This window comes from Tachysurus vachellii, chromosome 2, assembly GCF_030014155.1.
Source record: "Tachysurus vachellii isolate PV-2020 chromosome 2, HZAU_Pvac_v1, whole genome shotgun sequence".
Lineage (NCBI taxonomy): Eukaryota > Metazoa > Chordata > Actinopteri > Siluriformes > Bagridae > Tachysurus > Tachysurus vachellii.
This window is the reverse complement of record NC_083461.1, coordinates 16,271,704-16,299,563: the sequence shown is the minus strand read 5'-3', so window position 1 is coordinate 16,299,563 and position 27,860 is coordinate 16,271,704. Positions and strand designations below refer to the sequence as shown.

The following is a 27,860-nucleotide window of genomic DNA, read 5'->3' as shown; positions in this document are numbered from 1 at the left end:
TAAAAGTAATGTGTGTTTAGTGACAGTGTATTGTATATTCTAGTTGTTTCGTGTGAGCACCTTCAACCGAAGAACTCTCTGTAGTGAATGCATCATTTCATCAGACAAGGTTTTTTTCTTAGTAAAGTGAAATGAATGTAGACAGAAATAAATGCAGACAGACATTAGAGATTAGGTTTTAAAAAAATGCAGGCATGTTTCTTTGTCAAAGAAAATTGTAGTAAGTCCAACATTTTATTGGGGGAAAACCCCACACGGAGGTGGCGATCAAATAAATCTATAAATAAACAAATAAACAAACAGTTGTATTTAGATCTGAATGCATATAGTATCCCACTAACAAACCATGTGATTTGCTTTCACCTGAGATATTCTTGTTTTACTCTTTTGCATCTGCCACTCCTCCAGCAGTAATGGCAAAGGTAGCTTCATTTTCTGGCATGTCAGGGCTTGAAAGAAGGAGATAATCCTTTTAACTTTCTTTTTTATCTGCAGTTCGCATTAACATCAGCAATCAGCTCACACAACTTAATGAGTTATTATTTGATAAGTTATAGGTTTTAGTTATTTTACAGTATATTAGTTTAGCCAGAATTACCTGTCAAAGATTTTGGCAATTCTCATTTCACCACGTCCTTTCCTCAGACTTATGCGTGTGGTGGAAGCATGCGCTAGTATGTGACCTCCGATGGGCTTTTTGGGATCTGCTTGAAATCTTTAAAAGAGTGGTTAGAAATTGGCTGCTGCACCTACACATGACATCTTCATTAGAGATACATGGTTTTAGTTACCTTTGACCCAAATGCTGTTTGGTCATGCTGATAATGACCTTCAGAACTGACACGTCACTGCAGTTATCTGTAACGTAACCAGCATTTGAAAGAAAATTTTAATACTTACGTCATCCCGGCTCCTGGGTCTGCTGTCATCTGATTGGTGACAAACACTCCAACATTGTACTCTGTCAGAATTGAAATACAAACATTTTGATCAGACAGGGGTTGAATTATTTATTCAGTGTTTTTATTTTCAGTCAATTAGTTGGTCTCATGTCCCAGGTCAAATCTAACAAGTGAAAATATTATCAATAGAGTATAACATATCGAGTGTTTCCTATTATAACACTACAATGACCAATATATAATCATATGAAAGTATGAAAGTAACAAAACTATCTGCAAATAAAATAATAATTTAAAACTTATAATGTAAATGTAAATTACAAGTTAAGTAATGTTATATCTGATTCATAAAAATCAAGAATTTTTTTGTAAATGTACGTCAATTGCTAACCCAAAAATTCACAACTTTTACCTCAGAGGTGTCCAATCTTAGCCGGTGTGGTAAGATCTAAGCCCAGTGTGGGTGCAGGTTTTCACACATTTAATCAGCTGACACTGGTTTAAAAATACTATGAAGTGTGACTTCTGCATAGTTGGAATAAATATTTACACCGACCACTTACACCACTCACACCGACCCTTTCTGGATAAGACTGGACGCCCCTGTTTCAGCTTAAATGTTATACAGACACTACATTTTAAAGCTCAAACCAATAAAAAAAGAAGAAATTTTGGTACATTTTAGCATTTCGGATGAACATAGTTATTGTATATGAATATGAATGTATATGAATATGAATGTTATGGACATTTTGTGACATAAAACTGACCTTCTGAAATCTTTTGCAGCCTGGAAAGCATCTGTGCCAGCTTCTGTTGTCTCTCTGCAAGCTCACCTCGACCTGAGAAGTCCACTCGGAACAGAGCCATGATGGAGTCTATGATCTAAACAACACAAAGGTCGGGGTAAAAACAGTAGAATGTTATATTAATCCGAACTAATAACAAAGCAATAAAAAATGGAACAAATATTGTTCCAAAAGTGTGTTTTATTTTTTTTTCTTTCTCTTCCTGTTACTTGCCAAGAGCTTAAAGATGCCTCCCTCCTCATGAAATTTGGCTGCCACAAAGTCTAACAGCTCCATCTGATGTTCACCTAAAATGGCAAGAACCAAAAACAATGCACAAAATATCTACAAAATACGGCATAAAAGTGAAGATAAGCTCAATAATATTTATGTCTTACTGGTATAAGCACGGGCATACAGCACGTTATCAAGGACTGCATCATGATCCACATTGAACCTGTCTGCAATGTCCTTCAGCCTGTCTGGGCGACTGAGAATTACAGATAAAGAACAAAAAGACTAGAAGCAACAGAACACATCACAGACAGTAAGGAGGCTGGGAAAATAACCAGACTCTTAGATTCTTAAATATTCTCTATTAAAATAACTCTACATAAGCTTATAATTACTTCTAATTGCAAAATGTCTAATGTTTTTCATGATGGATGAAAATGATTCCTTATCAACTGTGGTCATAAAAAGGGCGAAAAACAAGATGTAGCCTATAGAAAATAAAAACTTAATTGATGCTTAACCAAAGTGTGAGGTGTCTAAAGATTCCTGAAGGATACAAAGTATTTTCCGAATCGATGAAGATGACCTTTCCTCCAGTATATCCATTCTCACCAGGCAACTGGGCTGTAACTATAAAGACGGTTCAGAGCTCATATGCAGGCATTTAAAGAAAGCAATATAACCTGCTCAGAATTCTAGTCAAAATTTTATCACAGTGTCCTAATGTCATACCAGTAGAATCACTGTGAAAGATATTTTGTCACCTACCACACAGCGTGTGAGAGAGTTGAGTCTTTCCTGTTCTAAACTCTGCATAAAAATATTTTAATTAAAAAACAGATCAGATAAGAAGTGATAAAATGAGAGGACAATAGATTATAACTGCAACTTACCTCCAAAAGCTTCAGTGATCGCCATACTCTCTACTCCCCCTCCAAGAAGTTTACTAAAGAGATTAAATAAAATCCTCGATTGTAAACATACGGCTAAGTACAATATATTTCCTTGGGTTGTAAGGAAATACACTACAGAGATATTATGGTAGCAATAAATATAGTGACGCTTACCATAATATACATCATAGTATGAAAGCTATGTCATAATGTAGCAAGACTACAATAATCATAACCAGTTAATATTGTAATTTATTTGTGTACCATACCATACTGTATGTAATTTGTATCAGAGCTGAAGTGAAACAGAAATGTACGAAAGACCAAAATGTTAGAGGTGAAATAAGACACCACTGTGATACCTCAGATACCACTGTGCCGATTATAATACAGTGCTAGATGAAGGACTGCGCTTACATGTTATACAATAGAGGTGTAACAATACACTCTGGTCACAATTTGACTCTTTTCAAAATACAACATTTACGATTCTATTCGATTCAATTTGTAGTAAATTTGAACAGAACCCTAATGAGGAAAAATTAGGACCGAAAAATAGATTTTTTTATTTCTGTATAAAAAGGAATACAAAACAATGTGCATGTTTGTCTGAAACTAAATACATTTTAAACCTGTTATTGCCAGAGGTTTAATATATACTTAAACAAACTGTACTAAAGGTTCACCAAGTCTTAAATGTAAACACATTCATTTATAAATTCAACTAAATGTTTCGGACAAGTGTCTGAACTGGGTACTTTGAAAATGATCAAGTGAAAGATAATGAGCTGAGGAGCAGAAATATATTAAGTTCAGCTAAAATGACATTTCTACAACCCCTTTCTCGAGCAGTATAGATTACAGAGGTGTGTAGATGGTGTTGTTCGAAAGAACAGAAGCGCTATATTGTGGCCATGCAGCTGTATATAATGTATAACGCATGTCAATCAAATCAGAGCTATTGAACTTGGGTCAATTCACAAGTGCAGATGGTTTCTGATTTGGTAATGTTAACTCTAAAGGGTTTGCAGATTGAGACCTCTGGTGTTCAAACAATGCATCTGCATCTCATGCATAAATAATAGAATACAGATATCACATTTTTCCATGAAGTACATCACATATTTGCATTGTGTTGCATTGTCATATTGTCAATACATATTGTTACACCCATTACAAACTGCTTTATAATGCTAATGATATACCGTATAATACTATCTACAATATCTTTCTTACTCAAACTCCAAACTGCCTGTTGTGATGTGGAATACTTGTTTTCTTTTCATACTGTATTCTGAAGCTGTCTGAAATCCGTTCATCTAAAGCAAACAAAATAAAAAACAACTTTTTAAAACATTTACAGACTAGACAACATTCAACGCGTCATCCATTAACAACAGTCCCTTATAAAAATCCTGTAAAACATTTCCAAATGATGTTTGAAAGTGAACATTACCAGCAACTTCCCAGCAGCTTCCTTGATTTTCTCCACTTTGGCCTCAGACAGACCCTTAACATTACAGAGGGAACGGCGTGTGGTCATCTGGATCCCTTTTATAGTACATATTCCCACTGACTTCAGCTTTTTGATATCTGCCATGTTCTATGAAGAGCGCACAAAGAATACAACAGGCTGTCATAATGTTACTTGATCCTGTTATAACATTAAAATGTCATCATGTCATTTTACTCACAATGCCATATTTCTGAAGGAGTTCAATGTCTTGGAAGAAAGATTCCTGGAAGTTAACAGAAATAATAAAAACTTCATTCTTCTTGGTTAAACTAGTTTAGATGTCATCATACAGTAAGTGACATAAACTAAAGTGATTAGTCCTGATGAATCTGAGGCTATGTTCAATGTTCGTGTTCATCATAATCATTAGCTCACCTCATCATCATGAAACCCTGCCTCATCTTCCACAACTTGGTCCTCCACCGACTTCATACTGTGAAAGACCATCAAGTTTATTTAAGATATCAGTTATTGTACAGTTTTCTGTCAAACACAAAGCTACATTAGCTACATGCTAATGAGTTCAGCTGATTGCTAACAGCTAGTTCTTCTGATTTAATCCTCACATTTGTTTCTGTAATGATTAAAAAAATACACCTTTTGTGAAAAAACGTCCATTAACACACACTCACTCACCTGTAAAGCAAACAAACCGTCGAGTAAACGAAATATAATCACTGCAGATTTGAACCAGTGATACAAAAGCTGCCAATCGCCTCAGAAATAAAGAGCGCTCGAGCGCACACAGAGGTACGTCACACACACACCCCTCTACACACACACACACACTCCTCACACACACCGCTACAAGCTTTCTGATTTTTAATGTTAACATTACCATTAACATTATAAGTTCATGTCCTGCAGCTTTATGAAAGAATGTGTTTGACTGCTGCCATTTGCTACATCCCACTATAATAAACAATGGATGTATGTCTGGAAATATTTTCACAATTTGTTTATAGGCTTCATGCATCAGTTGTTGCTCTTGTTTCATTCATCCATCCATCCATCCATTCATTCATTTATCCATTCATCCATCCATTCATTCATTCATTCATTCATTTATCCATCCATCCATTCATTCATCCATCCATCCATTAATCCATCCATCCATTCATTCATTCATCCATTCATTCATTCATCTTTAATAATAACCAGGTCAGGGTTGCAGTACATTCAGATCTCTGATGGTGGTTTTTGTGGTGGTGTTTATTATCATTGGTTATAGAAAAGAATTAGATCATTTTATACTCATTAAACCATAGATTGAGCCCTCATGCTCTTTGGTTGGGAACATTGTCATCCAGGAAAAAACATTTCATCACTCGATAAAAGTGATCAGACAGATTTTTTAAAAACATAGAGAATAGAATATTTTTATGGACTTCCATAGTGTAGTCTATGGGTCATACTGGGTGTATGCCACACATGAATATAAATTTTAGGCCATAAAAGTAACCTGGTTCTCTGAAAGCACAAGAATTTTATCTCAATGGGATATGCGTCTTTAAACTGTCTCTCATAAATACTACTGCATTACACCATTTAGGGTTGCTTACAGATTAAACCTTAATGAAGCAGTACAGTACATTGTTCAAAAATCCCTCTTATACAGGTGCCTAATAGCAGCACTGCCATCAGACCTAAAAGCTTGGTGTCTCAATACACCCTCTCTGTGGAACAGAGACAGGCCCAACTGAATAGCCTGCACATTGTCTGCCGATAAGCATGCTCTGAATGTCACTGCATTCAAGGTCAACCCTAAGAATATCTGTGTTTGGTTCAGTGTGCTCTTGTCCGAATTAATTGTGACAGCTAATCGTCTCACCATATAAAGTGGTCACCACCGTTAATGGGACATGAGTGCCATTTAGGGCTATTATTTCTAAGCGCTTATATATAGACAGTATATACAGTACTGTGCAAAAGTTTTAGGCAGGTGTGAAAAAATGCTGTAAACAAAGAATGCTTTCAAAAATGGAAGTGTTAAACATTTATTTTCATAAATGAACAAAATGCAGTGAATGAACAGAAGAGAAATCTAAATCAAATCAATATTTGGTGTGACCACCCTTTGCCTTCAAAACAGCAGAAATTCATCTAGGTGCACTTGCACACAGTTTTTGAAGGAACTCGGCTGGTAGGTTGTTCCAAACATCTTGGAGAACTAACCACAGATCTTCTGTGGATGTTGGCTTTCTCACATCCTTCTCTCTCTTCATGTACTCCCAGACACAGTCGATGATGTTGAGATCAGGGCTCTGTGGGGGCCATGCCATCACTTCATGCTGGTTTGAAGGCAAAAGGTAGTGACACCAAATATTGATTTGATTTAGATTTTTCTTTTGTTTGCTCACTTTGCATTTTGTAAATTGACAGAAATAAACACTCATTATTTATATTCCTGAAAGCATTCTTTGTTTACAGCATTTTTTCACACCTGCCTAAAACTTTTGCACAGTACTGTACATATATATATATATATATATATATATATATATATATATATATATATATATATATATATATATGTATATGTACATGTATATATGTGTGTGTGTTTTGCACCTAAAGGCTTTTTATGCTACTGGCCACTTAGGAACATAAGTATTTAAATGTTCCCTGGACCTGAAGCCTGAATGCACTCCTTTAAATATTTGTATTGAAAGGGGGCACTTGTTTGTGCTTATAAGACTCAACTGGAGCACTGAATGACTGCCAATGTGTATGGGAGAGGCCCTTTGCATCCTGAGGAAGCATAGTTAGTGCACACACTTCTTTTACATTGTGGCCAATGAAGGCCTAAAAAGGCCTTTTGAATCAAAAGGCACATTCTAGCAATTGCAACTTTTAACTATGGGAAAAACTTGACAGATTGAACCTCCATGCTTTCACCTGAGAGCCTGGATACTTAATCACATATATGAATGTGAAGGCAGAGGTCTGTGACTACGCACACTTCATCTCACTACACCGAACAGGATGAAACCGTAATTTCTTCCTTCAGTTATGCCTGATAGGCCAATAGCAATGACAAAACATTCAGGGTTCTGACCGAGATGGCCACTACTTTGTAACATTTCTCAGTCACAGAGGACTGGAGATAATCAGCCTTAAGAAGGTTAGGCCCCACCACAGTCAGGGTGGATTTCTGTGTGAGATGGAGTTGTGATGCCTTACAATGTTCCATTGAAGGTAGGTTGGTGTATCCACTCTCTACCAGGTAGACCCAATCAAATGCTGACACTCAATGGATTTGGTTTTTACAGGAAAGTGGAATGCTCCTTGAACAAGTGGATTTATTTCAAAAGTCTGATTGCAATTGCATGATTGTTCATGCTCAGAAATACAAATCTAAGCTTTGCCCTTTTCCATGGTGTCCTTGGAAACAACATGTCCTTTTCAAAGTACATCAGAGTAAGGTACTGAGTAAAGCTACTTTTTGGAGACAGGCTAGCCTTGAAGTGAAGAGTTTAGATCAGGCGGCATTTGGTGACCGAACTGGTAACTTGCTCTGTACACACAATCCCAGAGGTGCTTCTGAGATTGTGAATAGATTTTAGACTGTCATGGTGCCAAGATGATGTAAGCCATAGCTCTGAGACACATTACATCTGCCAGCCCACTCTGTCTAGCATAACAAAAGGGCCAGTTCCCATTGTAAGGTACTGACATATATGAACTTCTTACCAAATATGGTGAAGCATGAATCATTTTCCATATCTCTGTAGACTTTGCTTTCAAATTTGCAATCATCTTTGCACAGAAACCCTAGTATAATATCCCTCCCTAAGAAGACTGCTGTTGCTGACATTCTCCCTGACTTTTAACAATTGCTTTTCTTTTTTCTCCTTAATATTTCAGTTAAAGCAGATGTCATTTAGTTTTCTATTAAAATCATAACTAGCATGAATTGGTTGTTCTTTTCCAAATTGTGAACAACATGTTCAAAAATGCCTCAGAGCATGGTAGGACATTGAATAAGTCCATCATTCACTGTGTTCAGTTTTAATTCATCCACCCCATTCATTCAGGTGTTGCTTTTAATGCATGTGGATTTGAAATAAGTGTCAAGCTATAAAAATGAGTTTGAATAGAATGTAATTAAATATAACTTGTATTTTCATGGATATATTACTAGGGTTGCACCATTAAACATCAAGATCAAGTTGTTGTTTTTTCTTGTTTAATTTTAAGACATTAGATATACATTGATATTCTAAAGACTTTCTGGAGGAGCAGAGAAGAAGGACTTTCTATGGAGGTGTTGCAGATGTTGCACGATGCCTTTCTATCATTTAGGCCCTTCTCTGTTTCTGACCTTCTGTAGCAATAGACATTTTGATTAAAGAATATACAAGATAATCTGTTGCCGTTTGCTGTTATATTCATACCGATTCCACTTTGTCATGAATTAAAATAACTCTTACTTAGGAGCCTTAAACATTCATAAGAAATGACAGACAGCCCAAATCCTTTAATCTTTCTGAATGGGCAAGACATTCAAAATTTAACCCTCAATTTTTTTTGACTAATGCATGTTCAAACAAAGATATACATGTAAATACAAAAAAAACAAACAAAAAAAAAAAACACTGGAAATTGAATGACTGATTTCATAAAAGAAGCCAGCTCATGTCTCCTCTTCTTCTCCATTGTGATGACTCTTTTCCAAGTCCCCTGTGAACTGCAACTTAAGGATAAGGTATGAGACATTTCTTCAGACCTTTCCAGGAGCAACAGGTGACATTCCTGGAATGACACCAGAAATTCCCGCATTTGGCCCCAACAGGATCTGAGTAAACAAAATCCATAATCTTTTATTAAACACATAATTAAAAAAATCAGGCAATTAAATTTTTCATACACAGTACAAAAGAACAGACACCTTTTGTAACACCTGCTGTAATTATCACACCTACTGTGTGTACTGTAAAAATAAGAAAGAATAACACTTATCACCACTAAATATGCTACCAAGGTTTTAACAGATATTAAAGGAAATGGAAAAAAAAATTCTATATCCGTTTAGTTTTGGGGGAACCCTCAGTTCATTGGTAAACATTACCTGTCTCTGTTGTTGTAGCTGTTGCTGTTCCAGCTGTAGTCTCTCTGTTTCAAACACGACGGGAAGAACCAGGATCATAAATGATGTGGTGCCGATCCACAGAGCGGTGCGGGAAAAGCTACAGGAGAACAAGAAATTGGGGGAACATTACGACTAAAAATTACAATGTTACATTACGGCATAAATAACATGAGCCCGATAAATCCAGACCAGTACCTGTAAACTTTTTTCGCAAGGGACAGCGAGCACTGTGCTGATACTTCTGCTGCTGAGCGCAGCGTGTCAGGGAACATCTCTGTTAATCCCCATAGCCTCTCCATCATGGTTTCATCTAGCTGATAGGAAAAGAACACAACCTATCAGTTAAACACTTGAGATGTCACCAAATTTCTCCCAAGATGCTTACGGTAGTGGTTTTCTGTGTGGGTCCGAGAAGCACAGCCAGCAGGTCATTGAAGATTAACTTAGTTACATAAATAGAAATCACAACATTTTCCCAGTTATCAATGTTGTCTTTGTTATTAAGTTCTTAGCCTGTTAATCCACACAATTGAACAAAATGTGGTGTTAAGTTAAAAGATTAATAAATAAATAAATAATAAAAAAGGGTGTCTCTAATGAACAGATAAAAAGCTGTTCTATGGATTTAAACCATGTTCATGAATTAGATCTATTGTAAGAGGCATCAGCATAATTAAGCTGACAGTATGACAACTTATTGTCAAAATTGCATTTGTTCAAGTAAGGCAAGTGTATACATATATTTAGATGAATTGTATTCGTAGAATTCAATTCAGGGAGTAAATATCCGAATATATTAGTTTAAAATAACACATGTAAAAAAAAATTTTTTTTTGCACACTTAACAAAAAGTTGAGTCTTCGGAGTAACTAATTTTCATATGATTTCGTTATATACATTTGACATTTTCTGAATGATCCATGGCTGATTAATAGAGTTCAGTATGACTATGGAAAAGGACCCATTGGGGCTCAGCAGTAAAATCACCACCATGAACCTGGACGAGTTCAAATGAATGACCACAGATCACGTGATCTCGCAAAATGAAGCGCTATTATGATAAATTATGAAGGAAAAAAATGTTCTGAAGGCTTTATCTTGGTCTTATTGTGCTTGCTATTCAAAAAAATATATGATCTAATCTGCACAGTCTACATAACACTGAGTACACCTCAATGAAAGAAGGCTGGACAGGAGATGAAAACAGGAAGCTAGTACAGGATGGAGAAATATATTTTAGCAACTGAACCCTTCTTAGCTTCACTGTCTGTTGGTTAAGCAGAGTACTACACCCAGGTAAGTTCACTCACGTCATCATCGTCGTCTCCTTCGATGTCGTCTTCAGGTGGCCGAGTATCCACAGGCCCAGAGACAGGAGACACCGCCGACACCGCAGCCATCAGCCTTACACTTAACTACCTGAACACAGCAATGAGAACTCACCTGATGCCTGTGGTACTTGTAAAACGATCAACCGCTCGATCTACTCTGACACTACTGACAACGAATAAGCGAGCAAAAGAAACCGAGAGCGTTAATTGTACCCCAGCCGGAGGTCAAGTCGGTTACATGTGCACCAAAATGAAGGTACTGTTCTTTGCCTGCTGCAGCGCACAAGCGCGAAAATGAAAATGGCGCCACCTGCTGCACGGGAGGACTTTCTAATACGAGTAGTGAAAAATAGGAACAGTTATATTACAGTTGTAAGGAGAAGTTAAAATAACCACCGGGGTTTTCCTGCAACAACTGAAACTTCATGACGAAAAACCAACAGAGATTTGTGTGAGAGGAACCTAATAAACTAATATTCTTTACCGAGAATCTCTGACTCTCCAAATATAACATATTTAGGGTTCAAGCGCAAAGCGCTGGAAACCTATTGTTTTCGTTAGGTTTTTTATTATTATTATTATTATTATTCCGCCCTACAAACGATCGTGCAGCCCAAACCGTAAGGCCTAGAGAGCCCAAACTTGGTCAGATGGTAGTACTGCTCCCAGTTACTCAGGGCCAAGGTCTCAGTGGAATCGGCCCTCAACGCGTTTGTGCCCATAACCCCTAAACTGTATGTCCAAATCTCAAGTGCTTTATATCATTGGAATCCTTGGCTCATGACTTAAAAAACGTATATCTCCGATTTCATTTCCGCCATTAAATTTTTTCGCTATAGTGCATTTTGTCCGAAACCTACTTTTGCGACCTAGTCCTAGGTTTTTCGCATGATCGAGACCAATCCAGTGCAGTAATATTCTCTGGAGTCTCAATGTCAATAATTATCGAAAAAAAGTCGAAATTTTGATTCAGGGTCCTTAAGGGGCCCCAAAACGTTCGGACTGTGAGGAGCCAGTTTTACTAAAATGTCAATAACTCAAGAACTAAATGAGCTATCAACACCAAACCTGGGACACATGTTTGTTCTTGTTCTCTCTCTCTCTCTTTGCTCCACTATCTATCTTTTTAGATCCCTACCATTGGACATCTCCTGTCAATCTTCATTATCCTGTGTGATATCACCCGTCGATCCACCAATCAACCAGAATCAGAATCAGAATTAGAATCAGAAACAGAGACAGAAACACAAGGAGAAAGATGTGGCTAATTTGTTAGAGGGCTCTATTGTTGTTCATTCGGTTTTAGTATGTCAGACTGTCCATGTATCCCAATTTCTTAGTTATTTTGTGTATGTGACTTGCGGGTCACTTTGTGTGTGTGACTTGAGGGTCACTCGTTCTGCATCTGGATGCTTGTGTTTCTTCGCTTTATGACTTTGTTTATTTTAGGGAAAACTGGACAGGTGAGTACTTCACGTGACATATATTGTGCAACACGTTGGTAAGCTTTTCTGTATTAGAGACACTAGGTTAGGAGCGGGTGGCTTAGTGGTTAGCACGTTCGCCTCACACCTCCAGGTTCGGGGTCCGATTCCCGCCTCCACCTTGCGTGTGTGGAGTTTGCATGTTCTCCCCGTGCCTCGGGGGTTCCCTCCGGGTACTCCGGTTTCCTCCCCCGGTCCAAAGACATGCATGGTAGGTTGATTGGCATCTCTGGAAAATTGTCCCTAATGTGTGATTGCGTGTGTGAATGTGAGTGTGTGTGTGTGCCCTGCGATGGGTTGGCACTCCGTCCAGGGTGTATCCTGCCTTGATGCCCAATGACGCCTGAGATAGGCACAGGCTCCCCGTGACCCGAGGTAGTTCGGATAAGCGGTAGAAGATGAATGAATGAATGTTAAGTTTATATATGTTTACATTTATGTAAACATATACATATATATACATATACATATTTATATTTATATGTTAACATGACATTGATATACATAAACATATATAAACTTATAAACTTAACATGTTTTATATATATATATATATATATATCAGTGACATGTTAAAATAATATAAACATGTTTATATTATAAACAAATATGTTATATATATATATATATAAACTTGTTTATAATATAAATGGCACATCTGTTATACTGTGGTTAAATAAATACACTGTTTCTTTATTTGCCATTTTGTGCTGCCGTCATGTTGTTTACAAGACTCGGGACTGTGGAGGTGTTTTAGGCTCCGCCCACATTCTTGGAGCTGTACGTCATCGCGTGTTTTTTTTTTAATGAATGAAACAATCCCACGGACAGACGGTGAGTAATTCCGGGAAAAGGCGGACTGTGGTGTTGTAGTGTAAAGTTGCTGTATTTGTTCATGTAAGTTATCTAGTTGTGAATGTGAAGAACATCGACGAATATCTGTTTTTTGGCTACGTCGGAAGGGCAGAAGTTCAAGTCCACAGCAGGCGAGTCTTTTTCTTCCGTTTGTTTACAACATCGCTAACGTACGGAATAATCCGCCCAGTAATGCTATGTGGCTAACAAGCTAGCTCATGCTTCGGGGAGGCTGTAATTAGCTCTTCTCTTCTATGTTAGTCATCATTCAGTAACTCATTATTGTGTTAGCAGATTTTATTTTTGCATCTGAGTGAGTGGAAGTGTTGAATGTTTTTATTTTATAAAGATAGATAAGGATGTTTGAGCTGTTTACCACCGAACGTACAAGTTGACAGCACTAGCTGACTAGCTAGCTGTTAGCCACACGCTAATGACTAAGCTTTGTTTTTACTTTTTATTGGAAAATATCTAGCTGTATTAAGACTGGTCGTGTTTATTAATCTCTAGTTTTCACCTACATCATCTGAGATCTGGGAAGTTAGTGATTTATTATGTATTATGTCATTTATTAAACCAAAACAGATAAAAATTTCCACCTATAAGACAACACTGTCGTGTAAAAACCTGTAGATCTAATAAACATCGTTGAAGATGTTTAATAAACTGTGTCTAACCTTTTCATTGCTGACGTTTGTGATATATGTTTGACATCAGCAGTTTTGTAGCTTGTGAGATCAAGCACGTTTGGCTTGTTTTTCTCATGAGCAGGTTCATACACTGGGAGAGATATTAGATAAACAGCGCCATGTTAGAAAGAAATGATACGTTTCTATGTGTAGAATAAATCTATGTGATTGACATTCAGTCACAATGGCAGTGAAGGCCATGAGGACAGGACTTGTGCTGAATCATGGCTGAACAGCAATACATGCTAAGAGTGCGGCCCACACACTTCTCCTTTCAGCAGTGTGTTGGCCAACAGATCTGTGTTTAATCTGTATTCACCTGCTGTCAGGAAGCCTGCTTCTCATTGTGGATATTTCACACACTACATACAAACCTGGTCATTTCTCTTCACGTGTATCGGTGTACATGCTGCAGTGTTGGTCTGTGTGTGAGTTAGGAGTCTGAATACTGGGGTGTGAATATCCTGTCTGTTTCTGGTGGTGAATGTTGTTCATACATTGTCAGTGTATTTAAAAAAAAATATCTAAATTTAAGGATGCTTAACATGTTTCTCAAATAAAGAAACCATGTCTGAAACATCTTAGTGAACTTTTTTCCAGCTTAAGGCAGAATACGTTGTGTTCCTGGTTTCTTTTGCAGTAATAGGTGTTACGCTCAGCCCGAACTGTAAAACACTGGGGAAAATATTCATTTGTGGATAAATTATGGCGATTCAACATAAAGTGTGTGTTTTTGTTTTTGTGTTTACAGAAATTCTAAAAACAAAGCAAAACAAAAGCAACCATGACATCAGACAGCAGAGCCAGCAAAGCCCTACAGGTAAAAATAAGTGATTATACATGTCTCTATCAGAATATATTTTTCAATACAGATGTTTATTTGCAGACATGTTACGTCAAAATCAAAGAGTGTTGTTTATTCAGGAGCTGGGATCTCATTTGCCCTTTATTTTTAGGTAAAGAGAGAGTGTGGAGAGAACGTTCCCGTGCTGTCGGACAGTGAGCTCATGTCTCTGTCGGTGCGTGAGCTGAACTTGCACCTTCGTGGTTTGTCCAGAGAAGAGATCCAGAAACTCAAGCAGAGGCGGCGTACATTGAAGAATCGTGGCTATGCAGCCAGCTGCAGGGTTAAGCGCGTGTCCCAGCGCGAGGCCTTGGAGCAGCAGAAGAAGGAGCTGCAACGCGAGGTGGAACGGCTCGGAGCAGAGAACGCAGGCATGCGCAGGGAGCTGGAGGGGCTTGGGGCTCGACTTGCAGCACTGCAGCGCTTTGCCCGCAGCCTTGATTCGGCAGGAGGCAGCATTCTAGCAACAGCGCCTCGCCTCAACACTGCGTCTGTCATCACCATAGTGAAGAGCCCGCAGCAAAGCCACGGCCCCAGAGAGCAAGAAGCATCCTAGGGATGAGTCATACCGGCAATACGCAAACACACTCACAAACATGTAGAAGTACAAGGTACACAACAACTGGACCATCTAAGCTGAACTGAATGACTGCCAAACATATAGGAATGTTACACAACAAATAGTTGTGTAAGTGAAGTCATTGATACCAGTGATGCAGGATTGCTTTCAGAATCTTTGGCTGTATCTTCATTACCCAAAAGTTGCATTTGATTAACATTCTGTTTATTGGTTAATTGGACCATATAAATCACGGGAATGCAGGGCATGTCTGCATTGTTTAAGTGTTTTTGGTGAGAACAGATTATTTTGTTTGAATTTGAGAGTTATTTGACTGTATTCACCTGTTTTATGTTTGGTCTATTACATTTGTTTAACTAACACATAAATAGGGTAATGTTGGGAAGTTTACATGTAACTTTGTGCAAAATTCTTTGAAATATACCATTCATATTTATATGCCCAATATTTGTCAGATGGAAAAACTAGTCACAACTGTAGAGAACGTCTTTACTGAATTAATAATTAAGCTTGACTTAATAACTCTGACTACCAACTCATTTTAAGTTGGCAAATATTGCTGGATATATTCATATTCATAGTTCTAATTAAGAAACAATCATAATTAGTTATGATTAACGTAATGCCACGCCACGTCAATGCAAGCTTCTTTATACATTCTCACAAACATGTTCAGTAGTTAATTTGCAACACACAGAGATTTCTTTTTATCCGCCTTTGCAATGAAGACCTAAAAGCTAGAGTGCTGTGATTTTACGTACAAATACTGTTTATGTATAAGTAGTTTGGGAATATTTGTATGTCCGATTATTGTAATGGTGTGATTTGTATTTGTATTCAGTTATGCCAAGGTGTTTCCACACCTGCTCTTCACAGAATATTTTAGTGTCTTCCTTACTCCAACACTCGATTTAGCTGATTAATCTGAGATGGGGAACAGGAAGATGCTAAAATGATCAGGACAGGGCTGGAATATGTTCCAGTACGTGTGATGACTGTAGTTGTGCTAATACATTATAGTTCTTTTCTACGTAAATGTAGATTATTTATAATGACAAAATACTTTAGAAGTCTAGAAAGTATCACATGAGGGTCTAAAGTCTGAACGACTAGGGGAAGAGTAAATGTGGAATAAAAAGTGACATAAGGAAAAGAAACCAGTGTAAGAGGCTAAGAGAGGAACAGAAGGTGATTCTGAAAGTGCTAGAGAGAAAGAGAGACACAAGTTGTGGCTACAAGCGATCATATTAACTCATGGTTGACAAGAAGCTTGCCAACTATTAGCTTTACTAACTCCAGCATTGAGGAGTATACAGTATATGATAATATTTATAGGTTAAAGCATTTGTATTGCAATGAAATCTGTTAAAGCTCTTAATTGTAATACTGAACCCTTGATTTCAGTAACAACTTGTTCTTATGTTTTGGTTCCAAACATGCTGGATGTTTTGTGAAGTAGTAAAATACAAGTCTTTTATTGGTATTTATTACATATATTTTTCTATGGTAAAATATTGTCTATTTTATGCCCTTAATTGAAATAAATGTATATATTGTACATAACATAGCATATGCGCTGTTGTTTTGTTTTCCCCCCCAAAGATAAACGATGAGTTCAAAGGTCATACAGACAAAATCCTTATTTATTATTTTGTAGGGATATCACAAGGAAAAATAGAAGCATCATCTTTGCAGGAAAATATACAATGGCACATTAAAAATGTAAAAAATATCAAAGCATTTAACCCTATCATGCCAGCTATTGCTTTAACTGTAAAATATATAGTAGTGTACAAAAGGCTGTGATAGCCTAGATCATGTTCAGACAGAACTGACCATGTTCAGTTACTACACTATCCTGGCCATTGAGGAGGTGGATCTGGATTCCTCTGAAGGCAGAGATATGCCCTTAAAGACACCTGTCCGTCACAGAGCCGGACACTCCCACATATTGATTCAAACACTCATTCATGCCTGCAGTAAGTAAACCTACCAGCAAATTTTATTTTTTTTTGGAAATCTGGACAACCACCCCACAAATGCAGTGAGGACGTGTAGAGGAACACCATACAGACAGTAATCCCAGCTCAGGATCAAAGCAATAACCCCAGAGCTGCGATGTGGCAGCATCACCCACGACACCACTGGTGTACTACACTCAATCATTTAGAACAATTTGGAGATTAGCTTCCTTACAGTAAAGAAATCGTGTTGTAATTATTTGAATACAGAGAATGTTTGGATGCCCGCTGTATAAACGACTGGAACGAGTTACTCAAAAGACTCGGGCCGGGTTTAGTGCATTAATGATAAATATTTTCAGAAATCCTCCATTAAGAATACAAACCAAAAACTTACATACTAAAAAGCAGGTACCATAAATACTTATAATACTCGTATCCTGTAGCTAGATCATTTATACTGGCCTCTATTGCACAAATAAGAGCAGGAAAGACACATTTCACTCTAATGCTAAACGATAAGCTAAAGATAGAGCAATCTACACAACAGGCTAGGCCAGGAAGGCTGTAGTGCTAACGTAATAAATGAAATAAAGAAAAACGACAGAGGAACAGGAAGGAAATATGAACTTGGCCCTCAGATACACAGTATAGCAGCTAATATGTCTTACTGCGATAAGGTGCTGATGTCCTCATTCTGTGCACATGCTTCCCTCTAGTGGCCCTCAAAAAAAATAATGGACCTATTTAACTATGAGCAGGCTGACTCTAAAGGATCCATGCAAACTGCCATCATAAGCATACGAATAGATTGAACATTGAATAGATTTTAATGATTTTGCAGATTAAGTAGCATTTAACTACAGCAGTGTTTATTTTACCCCAGCTAACCCAGATATAGGATTTACTGCCAAGATACTGCTAGATCCTGAGTGTCTAAGCTACTACAGATGATGTGTTAATGTCAAACAATGGCCCAGTTACAACATAATATTCCAGTCTGCTATAACGCCTGAACCCAAAACGAAGGCAGATTTCTCGTAATCTCATCGAGCCAAATTAACTGCAACTCCACTCAGTCCCCTGTTCAATCAATCACAAAACCATGGTGGGATATAAAATCCCTCTTCTGCTCACTCCCTAGAACCCCTTTTATATCAACTGTAAACACTGGCCATCTTACACAGAGCTCGGCTTCGATATGGAAAACAATGACAAAGCTCAAACTCTTCTGGATCGCAATCACTCCAATACATTACTTATGGATTACAAATCCTCAGATGTTGAGTATGCAGAGTTTACATTTTTCTGTCACTCTATAAGTAAATGCCTTCAGAAAAGATCAAATCAATTCAAGTATCAATATGTAAAAATGCTGAGAAGCACTTAATAAGCTGACTAAATATTTCCTATTAATGACTGGGAAAGAAAGCTTGCTCTTAAACTCAACCACTTCCAAGGCAGAACATACCGAAAGGCTTCCACAAAAGTGTTTGTTGTTTCACCACATCAATAACAATGAAACAATAAGCAGCGATAATTATAATACTCCAACATGGGAACCGTTGGACTAGTTGTCATGTGGTCCTGAAATGACGTGTCCCCAAGATAACTACCAGTACATCACTGCAGCACAGAATCTATCTCGACATATATTTGGATGTTTGTGGGAGCGTACACTGGGGCTAAAACTCATCATCAGAGCTGAGCAGGAGAGTTTTCTCAGTGTCCTGCGCACTCAAACAGCTATGGCTACGGGAGAGGGGTGGTGCTTTGACCCCTTGTTCCAAAGTGGACTGTTGAGTGTACTGTTGATAAGCTGGAGAGAAGTTGTGAATTGCATCCTGGACCATGTCCCCAGGGTTTATAGTCTCCTTCAGACTGCTTGAGATGCTTTTCATAGGGGCCGTTCGACCTAGGAGAAACAGAAGGGAAACGCATTTTAAAACAGATACTAAGAAACATAATATTTATTAAGTTTAGATGTATATTTATACACTTAAACGTAAACAGGCTTTTATAAATGCCTCTGGCATTTAAGGAGAAAGCAAGTGTGTGTCCTACCGAACTGTCCATATGTTGGCAGAGGGCCTTTAGGCAGCATGAGGAAAGGGAGGAGGGATTGAAGAGAGAACCAAAGAGGATGTGGGAATGTGACGAGCATGAGTTTTTACATTAGGGATGATGAGGCAGGCAAGCAGGGAAACAATATTCAAGTTGTAACAAAAAGACATCAAAAACATTTTGATGAAGGAGGAAGGAATGCGTGGTAAACATGGGGGTGGAACATAAAACAGGAGGAGAAAAAAAAAGACACAGTAGGAAAGTTAAAACTGTAAGTGAGCCAAGAGAAAGAAGTCATTATAATTCCTTAGAAACATGCTTGGATTAAAGTTTTCTAATCCAGCAACAATGGCGAAAGGCACAAAAAGAACATGATAATAAAAGCTTGCTCGTGAATAGATAATGCTGTATGAAGCCTCACCATGTGAATCCAGCCTCTTGTCCATGTACACTTTGTATGTGAAGGCATGACGCAGGGCCAGGGCAGCAAAGAACATCTCAATGCAGATAATGAAGTTCTGGTAGCCAGCCGCTACAGTGCCCTCACCAACGGTCACCTCGGCAGAGCTGATCTTTGGAATTGCACCACATTTCTCCAGGATGGCCAGCAGCATACCTGAAAATGATTTTGTTCGAATGAGGTGTCAAGTTGTTACTGTTTTCACCCACTGCCGGTCATCAAGGAGAGAAAACACATCAGGTAACTCACCTTGCCAAAAGGAAAGAAAGATGACTGATTTAACCATGAAAAATTTGAGCACAGGGCTGTAGGGGCTGAGCAGGTCTCGGGTAGCAAAGTAGAAGAGGAAGAGCGCGTACAGGGACAAGCTGACTGAGACGTTGTAGATGATGGTCACGTACAGATATCCACTGGCCACACTGTTATAAAAGAAAGTGAGCCAGTTTATTACACTATCATTTTATAGTTGACAGAAAACAAGCATTTTTCTCATATAGTGCACATCTGTATTACATCAAATGTCTAAATAAAAAAAATAAAAAAAAAGGAAAAATAAGTGTTAATATATCTAACTGATTGATGAGAGATTACAAAATTATTTACAATTTAAATCCTACTTTTATTTGTTTAATATATTACCATATGTAAAGGGGAATACATACTTGAAATCTCCATCACGATATTTTCCAAAGGCCTGCAGGATGACGGTCACCATCGCCATCAGGGGCTTCACAACACAGAACTGAAGTGTGGCCTGTGGAGGTGAAAAAAGGTCAAGGTACAGTGGACTTAAAGTGGCATTTTACAGTAGAGCAAATTATATTACATATATATATATATATATATATATATATATATAAGAAACAGTAGAGAAAGTGGTATTAGTTCTTCATGCCTACCTGCTTACAGAATCTGAGGAAGCCAATAGAATAGGTTTTTCCCCAAAGGCAACAAGTCCCATAGACACAGCTGGACCTTCAGACAGCAATGGAACACACTTGTGAAACATAGTTGAAGATTAAAAACTGTCTTAAAGTTGCAGAAACGGGAGTCATTTTTATTCCACAACACTAGTTGATGACAAACAGCAATTTCAGAAAGACTAGAAGACTCACTCGATGGGCTTCCCTCTGATCTCAGACATGATGGCACTCTCACCTCCCAAGTACTCGTAACAAAGGCTCAGAAAGTTGTAGATCACAAATGCTGCATAAGAACCAAATATGTTGATATAAGTGCAAAATGTAAATTTTGAATAGCTGACATTTCAGACAAGATACAATAAAATATTCTGTTATTTTCTGCTCTGCAAGTGGAAATAGATCCTGAAGAAACCACATACACTTGATTAGTGAACAGGAACAAAGTGTTGTTTAATTGTAGCAGTAGGCATCACATTTGTGGAAGGAACGTTGCATCTGCCGGGTGAAGCTATAACAGCACTACCTTATAGCAGTAGTGTGCAATTACTGACACAGCAGAAATAAATAACCATCCTGTATTTTAGCATGTAGAGTCATAGAAGTCAAGATCATAGTTTAGTTTGTGTGCTGCGTAGTGAAATATCTGTGACTTTGTTGGCATATAATCTTTGCGTTATAATACTTTAAAATTCTAAAAATGTTAGGATTCTTCCTGAATTCATCTCGCATATGCTGATATGAAGCCTACACGATCCCAAACACACAGACAATCCATTGTGTTAACTCAATTATATATTTGTGGCAGTAAAGTTGTACGATCCATCAAACAAAGTCTACTGAATGATTCATAATAAAATAATTATTTTACAGTCTTACTAGAAATAAGGTACATCCTCACAGTCCATCTGGAACACACTTCTGAGAATCTTGGCATGATTTAACATGGTGTACATTATATATGATCACATAACATGCCAGATCACTCTCAGCTTTAGGTGAACAAGATATAAACTGTTCACTCATATAAGCTCTGGTGATTTCCTGGTTTGAATATTATAACATTATTTGCCGATCTTCCTTCTTATATCTCCTTCCCATAGCTTTCAGAATCAGTTAACCCTGCTTAATAAACTTCACTAACATCAAGTGGGAGCAACAATATTATTCAACTATTATTAAACACTGGCCCATGGTTTCTAAACTCTAGCTTCCTTTACCCTATACAGTATATGCACCTTGGCTCGAGACGGCACACCTGCACCCCAACTCGAGTCTTTAACCTCTGGCATGTCCTTCTTTGAGACCTGAGCATGCTTGTAAGGTGAGATCACTCCGCTTAAGTGTCTTGGTGGCATGAACTTTACCCTCCGGTCCAAACCAAGTCTCCTTTCCTCTCATAAAAGACTGAAGACTCTTCCAACAATATCTATAATAGAACAACATTTGACTGGTTTTCTTTTCACTTACTTTTGAACTTTTTTGTATCATTTCTTAGCTTTCTGAAGTGCTATCTATTTTTATCCATATTTACACATCTATCCTTTCTCTTTCTAATCAGACCAGTTCAGCCTTTGTACAAGAAAGCTTCAGATTTTTTGATAATAAATATTTTATTTGCTAGTTGTGCTGGATAAAATCTGCCAAAAAAGAAAAAAGTTAACTAAACTAAACTAAACTAACTAAAGTGTACTTAAATGTACTAATGTACTTAAAAAGAAGTTGCATTTTTAAAAAAGCTTGTTAGCTGAGATTAGTCTGCTTGTTTCTCTGTAAAGAGTTTGCCATATTCAGCTTATTACAAAGCACAAATTAATTAAGCAATTGCTTCAAACATGGCTTTAAATCTCAATGCTGGCTTTGGTCTCAATGCCTAATCTATTTCCTACAAGCATATAATCTACAGCTCACTGCATCTGTATGAAGCCCATATCCCCATATGGGAAACCTATGCAGCAACACAACCATGGCACTCATCACACCCTCCTCATGGGTTTAATTTGTCCGTATCTCATGGTCTGTTAAGCAGTTGGTGAGTGTGTGTGTGGGGGTGAGTGCTGCTCTATATATAGCAGGAACGCTGCAGGAACACTGCTCCTCACTGTGGTTGGCTGTGTAGTGGAGCTGCAGTACAGAACAGCTGAAGGCCACGTAGATGCAGACATCACTTTTTCAGCCACCCCCTATACCCACACGACCATCTAAAACGTGCAACAACTGACCAAAAGAAGTCCCTAATCATTAGAACAGCACACGCCTAAAACAAATGTACACTTCATGCAAACAGAATTATTTTCCTTAAATCACAGAGAAGGCTGATGCAACAGGTATTAGGGATTAGGACTAATTTCAAGTATTTGTCATTCACTTTGGCCCTCATACACCGTTATTAAACCATTTAAAGATACAGTAAGTAATTTAGATGGACAGCATTTTAGCAAATAGTACTGCCTCCCTTCAACTCCAATACACATGGACTAGAACACACAAATACTAGTCTAAGAAGGAAAAGCTTTCGGACTTCTGACTGGATAAAGACTGAAGTTTTTCCCCTTGAGCAAATAACTTACTGTAAGAAGAACAGTTACATTTAGGTAAATATGATGAGCAGAAGTGTAAGAAGTACTAAGACAAAAATAACCAAAACAGTGATTTCAAGTGTCTTTAGGATCAAATGATTATGTTCAAGTCAGCAGGAGTATATATAGGAGTCCTGAGGCATCTAGAGATTTACCAGCTCCAGTTAGACTCTGCTATACTAAAGAGGGGATGTGAACTCCATGTGGCCTTTGAGGACAACAACCTCCTCATCAATACAACATTTATCAGACTGTATATTTAAAATCACACCCTCCAGTGTCACCCATTTGAGGATGAGGTTCCCCCTTAGAGTCTGGTCCCTCTCAAGGTTTCTTCCTTTAACATTCAAGGGAGTTTTTCCTCACCAGAGTCACCTGACTCACCTCAGACTTGCTCATTGGGGACAAATACAAACACATCTAAATATATCTAATATTAATCTTGAATTTTTGTATTATAATAATCTTCATATTAACCTTTTGTTTTATGGTTATGTTCTGTAAAGCTGCTTTGAGACGATGTCAATTGTAAAAAGCACTATACAAATAAATTTGAATTGAATTGAAAGTTCTATCAGTGTTTCACACTTACGCTCCTAGAAGACTTGAACCCTACAGTGTTTAGTATTTTCCTTGCTCAGGCACACCTGGTCTAACAGTGGAAGGTTTTGTTAATTAGTAAATGAGTCACCTTGTGTTGGAAGCAAAGAACACACTACAAAGCAGAGCGGGTCCAAGAGAAAGCGTCAAACACATCTGAAAAAGTTCCAACTCTACTAATAAAGAAGCGGATTGATGTTGATCAAAGGTCAGGTCCACTAACTTATCCCTGAGCTGCTTTTTCTGTACCTTCTCAATAAAAGCTGGAGAAACACTGTTGCTAAGCAACGGGGCAGCACTCCTAGAGTAATCCCAGGAGATGAGTGCATTGAGAACAAATACGCAGGGCCTCAGAGACATGGCTGAGTGCAGAACAGCTGTGGAAATCTGCGTACACAATACAATTTAAAGCTGATCCCGATTCATGGTTTGTAACAAAACCTTACCTTCATAGCAGTCTCTGACTGTGTCGAAATAAACGTAGTACTGATCGTTGGTGAAGAAGAGAAGGCTGAGCCAGGAGTCAAATGCGTAAATGGGAACGATGAAGAGGATGCGCACTATGTGTCTCTGCTCGTTTGGAGAACTGTAATAACGCAAGTGCATGTAGATCTGATGAAAGAAAAAAGTAGAGTACAATAATCCAAATCAGATGGGTTTTAAAGAGATAAAGATTCCACCGTTTCTTTTAAAGTTGTAGACATAATAGTTCAGCATTCGTGTTTACATCACCCCCTGCCCCCCTACACACACAAACTGTTATTTAAAAAAAATAAATAACATGCACTCAAGCATTGTGTACTGTCTGCATCTATAAAGCAAACTGAATTTTAGCAAATCTTTTACACAACTGTTTACCTTTTATCAAAACCTGATTAATCTGTCTTTTTAGGCTTAGCCCAGTGACAAAAAAAAACTAGCAGATGAATTTTAACAAACGCAGCTAAAAAAAAAATTATTATATTGTATGTATCCTGCTTGTGCCATAGTATAAAGTCCTGCTTGAGTGGAGGACCAGGCTTGGAAGCTTAAACATTCAGCTGTCAGTCAAGTACCTTTATTACAAAGTTAAACCCCACACTGCAGTCAGATCAGATTTTTTCATTCACCTTTGCTAAAATGTTTGCTGCATCATCACACAAAAGGTTTTTACCTGGTGGCAGGTAAACAACAGCGCTGTCCACACAAAGAAGCCAGACACAGCCTGTGCTGTGGTGGTCATGAGGAAGATAGGTTGATCAGGGGTGAGCAGTGGTGCCTCAGGGAGCCATGAAATGTTGGGTCCAGCTGGGGACACTGTAGATGGAGATCCTGGAACCATTGCAGCTACTGAGACCTCGCCAATCCTCTCTGAAAAGGGCACGTCACGTCTCCACAGCCGGGGGATCTAAAAGGAATCAGGAAATGAATTTGCCCACACAGATCTTTATGCTTTCAAAAACACCAACAGTAAATTATTTTTATACAAATTTCTTCTTACACGAGTTAGCAAAATACATAGAAAGTGTTGTTGCTAACAAGCTTACCTTGTAACCTTATGTCACTGGAAATTTACACCCTAGTGTTGCTCTGGTTAACAAAATGAGAATAAGGTCATTGCATTGCATAATGCCATTTTTGTTTTCTTGACTTTGACTCCTAGCCACAAAAGGCAGTGGCATTATTGGGATCCAACCTGACCCAGTCCTGACAATAGGGTGAACATTTTCTGCTGCACCATTCAGGAATGGACAAAGTTTCATTGTTAACTGAAAGGTAATTTGGTAGTATAATATTATAGTATTGCATAACAATTGCAAAAGATATTGCAGTCACTCCAACTCATCCAATTAACAGTCAGTTTTTAAATGATTCCTTCAGGAAAATGATTCAGGATACAAAGGTCCCATCAGATCATCTTCAAACTCTCTGTGAAAACCTTGTACGTTATATATTGTACCTAAAAATATATAAAAACACACTAACCTCTTAGCCGATTTTCAAATGTGTCTATTGTCAACTTTTTGTTTTTCGGTAAAGGCCCTTTAAATGGTTTATGGTTTTATAGTGATTAGGGCATGTAATGTTTAACAATAAGGTTTAAGATTCATTTCTACAGTTAAACAGATTTGAAGGTAGAACCATTTTTAACTGGGGAAACACAGTGATGCAGAGGGTAGCGCTGGCACCTAACAGATACAGGGTTAGGTTACAGTCTGTGCGGAGTTTCTGTGCGTTTTCTCCCCGTGTGCAGCTACTCTACATTCTGTATAGAAGTGTTTCTGTGCATTTTCTCCCGTGTGCAGCTACTCTACATTCTGCAAAGGAGTGTAAATGAGTGCTCGGTGCCCTGCAATAGACCGGCATCCTGTCTTTGTGCCCAGGTTTCCCTGAAGATAGGCTCTGGATCCACCACGACCCTGACAAGGTGGTTATTAAAGATGGCCCAATGTATTTTTATTGAGCTGTATTGAATTCAAGTTTTTTTAAACTATGTCTAATGGGGAGTTGACATGGACATGAAAATGCTTTGTTGTAAAGCAATCCCATATATACCATATACTTAAAGAGCTCTGCTTAGTCTGGTTGGTAACTGCGCTGTATAACATAAGGACTAAAAATTCTAGAGACATTAAGCTGTCACATTCGGACAACTTGCTTGTTGTTAAATTGGAGTTACTGACTAGACTTGTGACCGGAAGTGGGCGGAGCCTATGAATGGTCTCTCGTGGACAGGAGCTGGTCCTGCGTCACGTAGCAACCGCTCATATTTTAATACGTAACCAGGCGCAACTGAGCTTCTCTACGGAGCTATTTACAGTAGTATAATGACGCAAAAATCTCAATCTCGCTCTCTCACTCACACACACACAGAATACATGGAAATATCGCAAAGAACCAGAGTATCAAAAACAACAGTCGGCTTTATGACACTAAAGAAAGCGAGTCTTTAACACACACATCTCATAGAAATAAACATTAAGCTAGTCGTATGATATTGACTCACTAAACATACAAACGGCTCCTGAATCGGTTCATCTTGACTACTAGATGATTTATGACTCATAATCCATAAATCTTCTCAAAACCAGATTCAATACTTTTACATTGATTTTCTCAGACAAACCGAACCACAGACTCACATATGTGGCGTTAGCATTCATAGCTCCTTCTACAACAAAGCTAACTAGCATAAACAAGCATAACCAACTGTTTTGAATTTTGGTAAATTATAACATACATATATATTATTTAACATTATAACATTATAACATTATATATATATAGCACTACTCTACTGAGATTTATAGCTTTGTCTCTGTTAGGACATGCTAACTAACGTAAACAAAGTGGGACATTATTAATATAACTCGCACACACTCACTTACCAAATGCATGAATGCTGTTTTATAACAAAGAGCCAGCAGGTCAGACAGGAACTAAACTGCTCAAATCCATCACTGTGGCCCGCCATCCATGTTTCTCTTCCCACAGCTCACTGACACAGAGGTAAAACTAAACTGAGGCGGCGGATATTGAAGAAAAAAAAACAACTAAACAACTGAGTAAAGAACCAAACTAACTCTCCACACCAGTCCACAGCGCCATGAAGGGAATCCACACACGACTTTTTACGTTAAATAAACAGCAGGAATTATTGCTAATTCTGGTCGTAACGCTTCTGGAGTATAATAGCTTCTGAAAGCCACCGATAACAGCAGGCGCTGCGGTGAGGATTATTACAGCTGAGTGGAGATAAAGAGGTGAAGTGGAAGAGATGAAGCCGGAGAGCCTGCGACAAAACTTACCAGGGTTGCCAGATTGGGTTGGATATCCACCACACTCCTTAAAATACCCCGATATTTCACATAAAGTGTAAGCATGCCAATGATAACATAAGATGGAATGAGAATAAATAAATCACTATTTTCTTTCATGAAACGTGTTTAAACTAAACCAAGTTTCAGTCGCAATCACAATTCAAGCAAAACAGACAACAGAGGAAAGACATTCGATCTGGCAACACTAAATGCCTTCTGTACTTTTTCAAAATGGTTGAACCCATCACCACTCTTCAACATTAAAGTC

The 27,860-nt window shown here is 38.0% G+C and overlaps 4 protein-coding genes across 6 annotated transcripts; 1 reads left to right on the top strand and 3 right to left on the bottom strand.

Moving 5' to 3' along the window:
• Positions 1–8: 8 nt before the first annotated feature.
• On the bottom strand, positions 9–5,088 carry dmc1 (DNA meiotic recombinase 1). Of its 2 annotated transcripts, XM_060890494.1 has the most exons (15): positions 4,970–5,088; positions 4,709–4,766; positions 4,512–4,556; positions 4,274–4,420; positions 4,054–4,136; positions 2,818–2,870; positions 2,693–2,734; positions 2,482–2,554; positions 2,089–2,180; positions 1,925–1,998; positions 1,673–1,787; positions 901–961; positions 599–715; positions 364–449; positions 9–277 (listed from the first exon to the last, which is right to left on the bottom strand). In XM_060890494.1, the coding sequence occupies exons 2-14, from the start codon at positions 4,763–4,765 to the stop codon at positions 380–382; spliced, it is 1,029 nt and encodes a 342-aa protein (XP_060746477.1). In that variant the 5' UTR covers position 4,766; positions 4,970–5,088; the 3' UTR covers positions 9–277; positions 364–379. The 2 variants fall into 2 exon arrangements, with proteins under 2 accessions (XP_060746477.1, XP_060746471.1); XM_060890488.1 differs by lacking the exon at positions 9–277 and having other exon boundaries at positions 308–449.
• Positions 5,089–8,505: 3,417 nt separating this feature from the next.
• Positions 8,506–11,029, bottom strand: tomm22 (translocase of outer mitochondrial membrane 22 homolog (yeast)). Its single transcript, XM_060859951.1, has 4 exons — positions 10,736–11,029; positions 9,621–9,739; positions 9,405–9,522; positions 8,506–9,131 (listed from the first exon to the last, which is right to left on the bottom strand). The coding sequence occupies exons 1-4, from the start codon at positions 10,823–10,825 to the stop codon at positions 9,057–9,059; spliced, it is 402 nt and encodes a 133-aa protein (XP_060715934.1). The 5' UTR covers positions 10,826–11,029; the 3' UTR covers positions 8,506–9,056.
• A 2,001-nt stretch (positions 11,030–13,030) lies between these two features.
• On the top strand, positions 13,031–16,775 carry maff (v-maf avian musculoaponeurotic fibrosarcoma oncogene homolog F). Of its 2 annotated transcripts, none has more exons than XM_060859931.1 (3): positions 13,031–13,226; positions 14,536–14,604; positions 14,741–16,775. In XM_060859931.1, exons 2-3 carry the CDS (start codon positions 14,569–14,571, stop codon positions 15,182–15,184), a joined length of 480 nt encoding a protein of 159 aa, XP_060715914.1. In that variant the 5' UTR covers positions 13,031–13,226; positions 14,536–14,568; the 3' UTR covers positions 15,185–16,775. The 2 variants fall into 2 exon arrangements, with proteins under 2 accessions (XP_060715914.1, XP_060715923.1); XM_060859940.1 differs by having other exon boundaries at positions 13,042–13,074.
• A 58-nt stretch (positions 16,776–16,833) lies between these two features.
• Positions 16,834–27,549, bottom strand: tmem184ba (transmembrane protein 184ba). The gene is made up of 9 exons (XM_060859919.1): positions 27,161–27,549; positions 24,946–25,179; positions 24,239–24,404; positions 20,809–20,899; positions 20,593–20,668; positions 20,356–20,447; positions 19,943–20,112; positions 19,655–19,849; positions 16,834–19,084 (listed from the first exon to the last, which is right to left on the bottom strand). The coding sequence occupies exons 1-9, from the start codon at positions 27,167–27,169 to the stop codon at positions 18,855–18,857; spliced, it is 1,263 nt and encodes a 420-aa protein (XP_060715902.1). The 5' UTR covers positions 27,170–27,549; the 3' UTR covers positions 16,834–18,854.
• Positions 27,550–27,860: the final 311 nt, after the last annotated feature.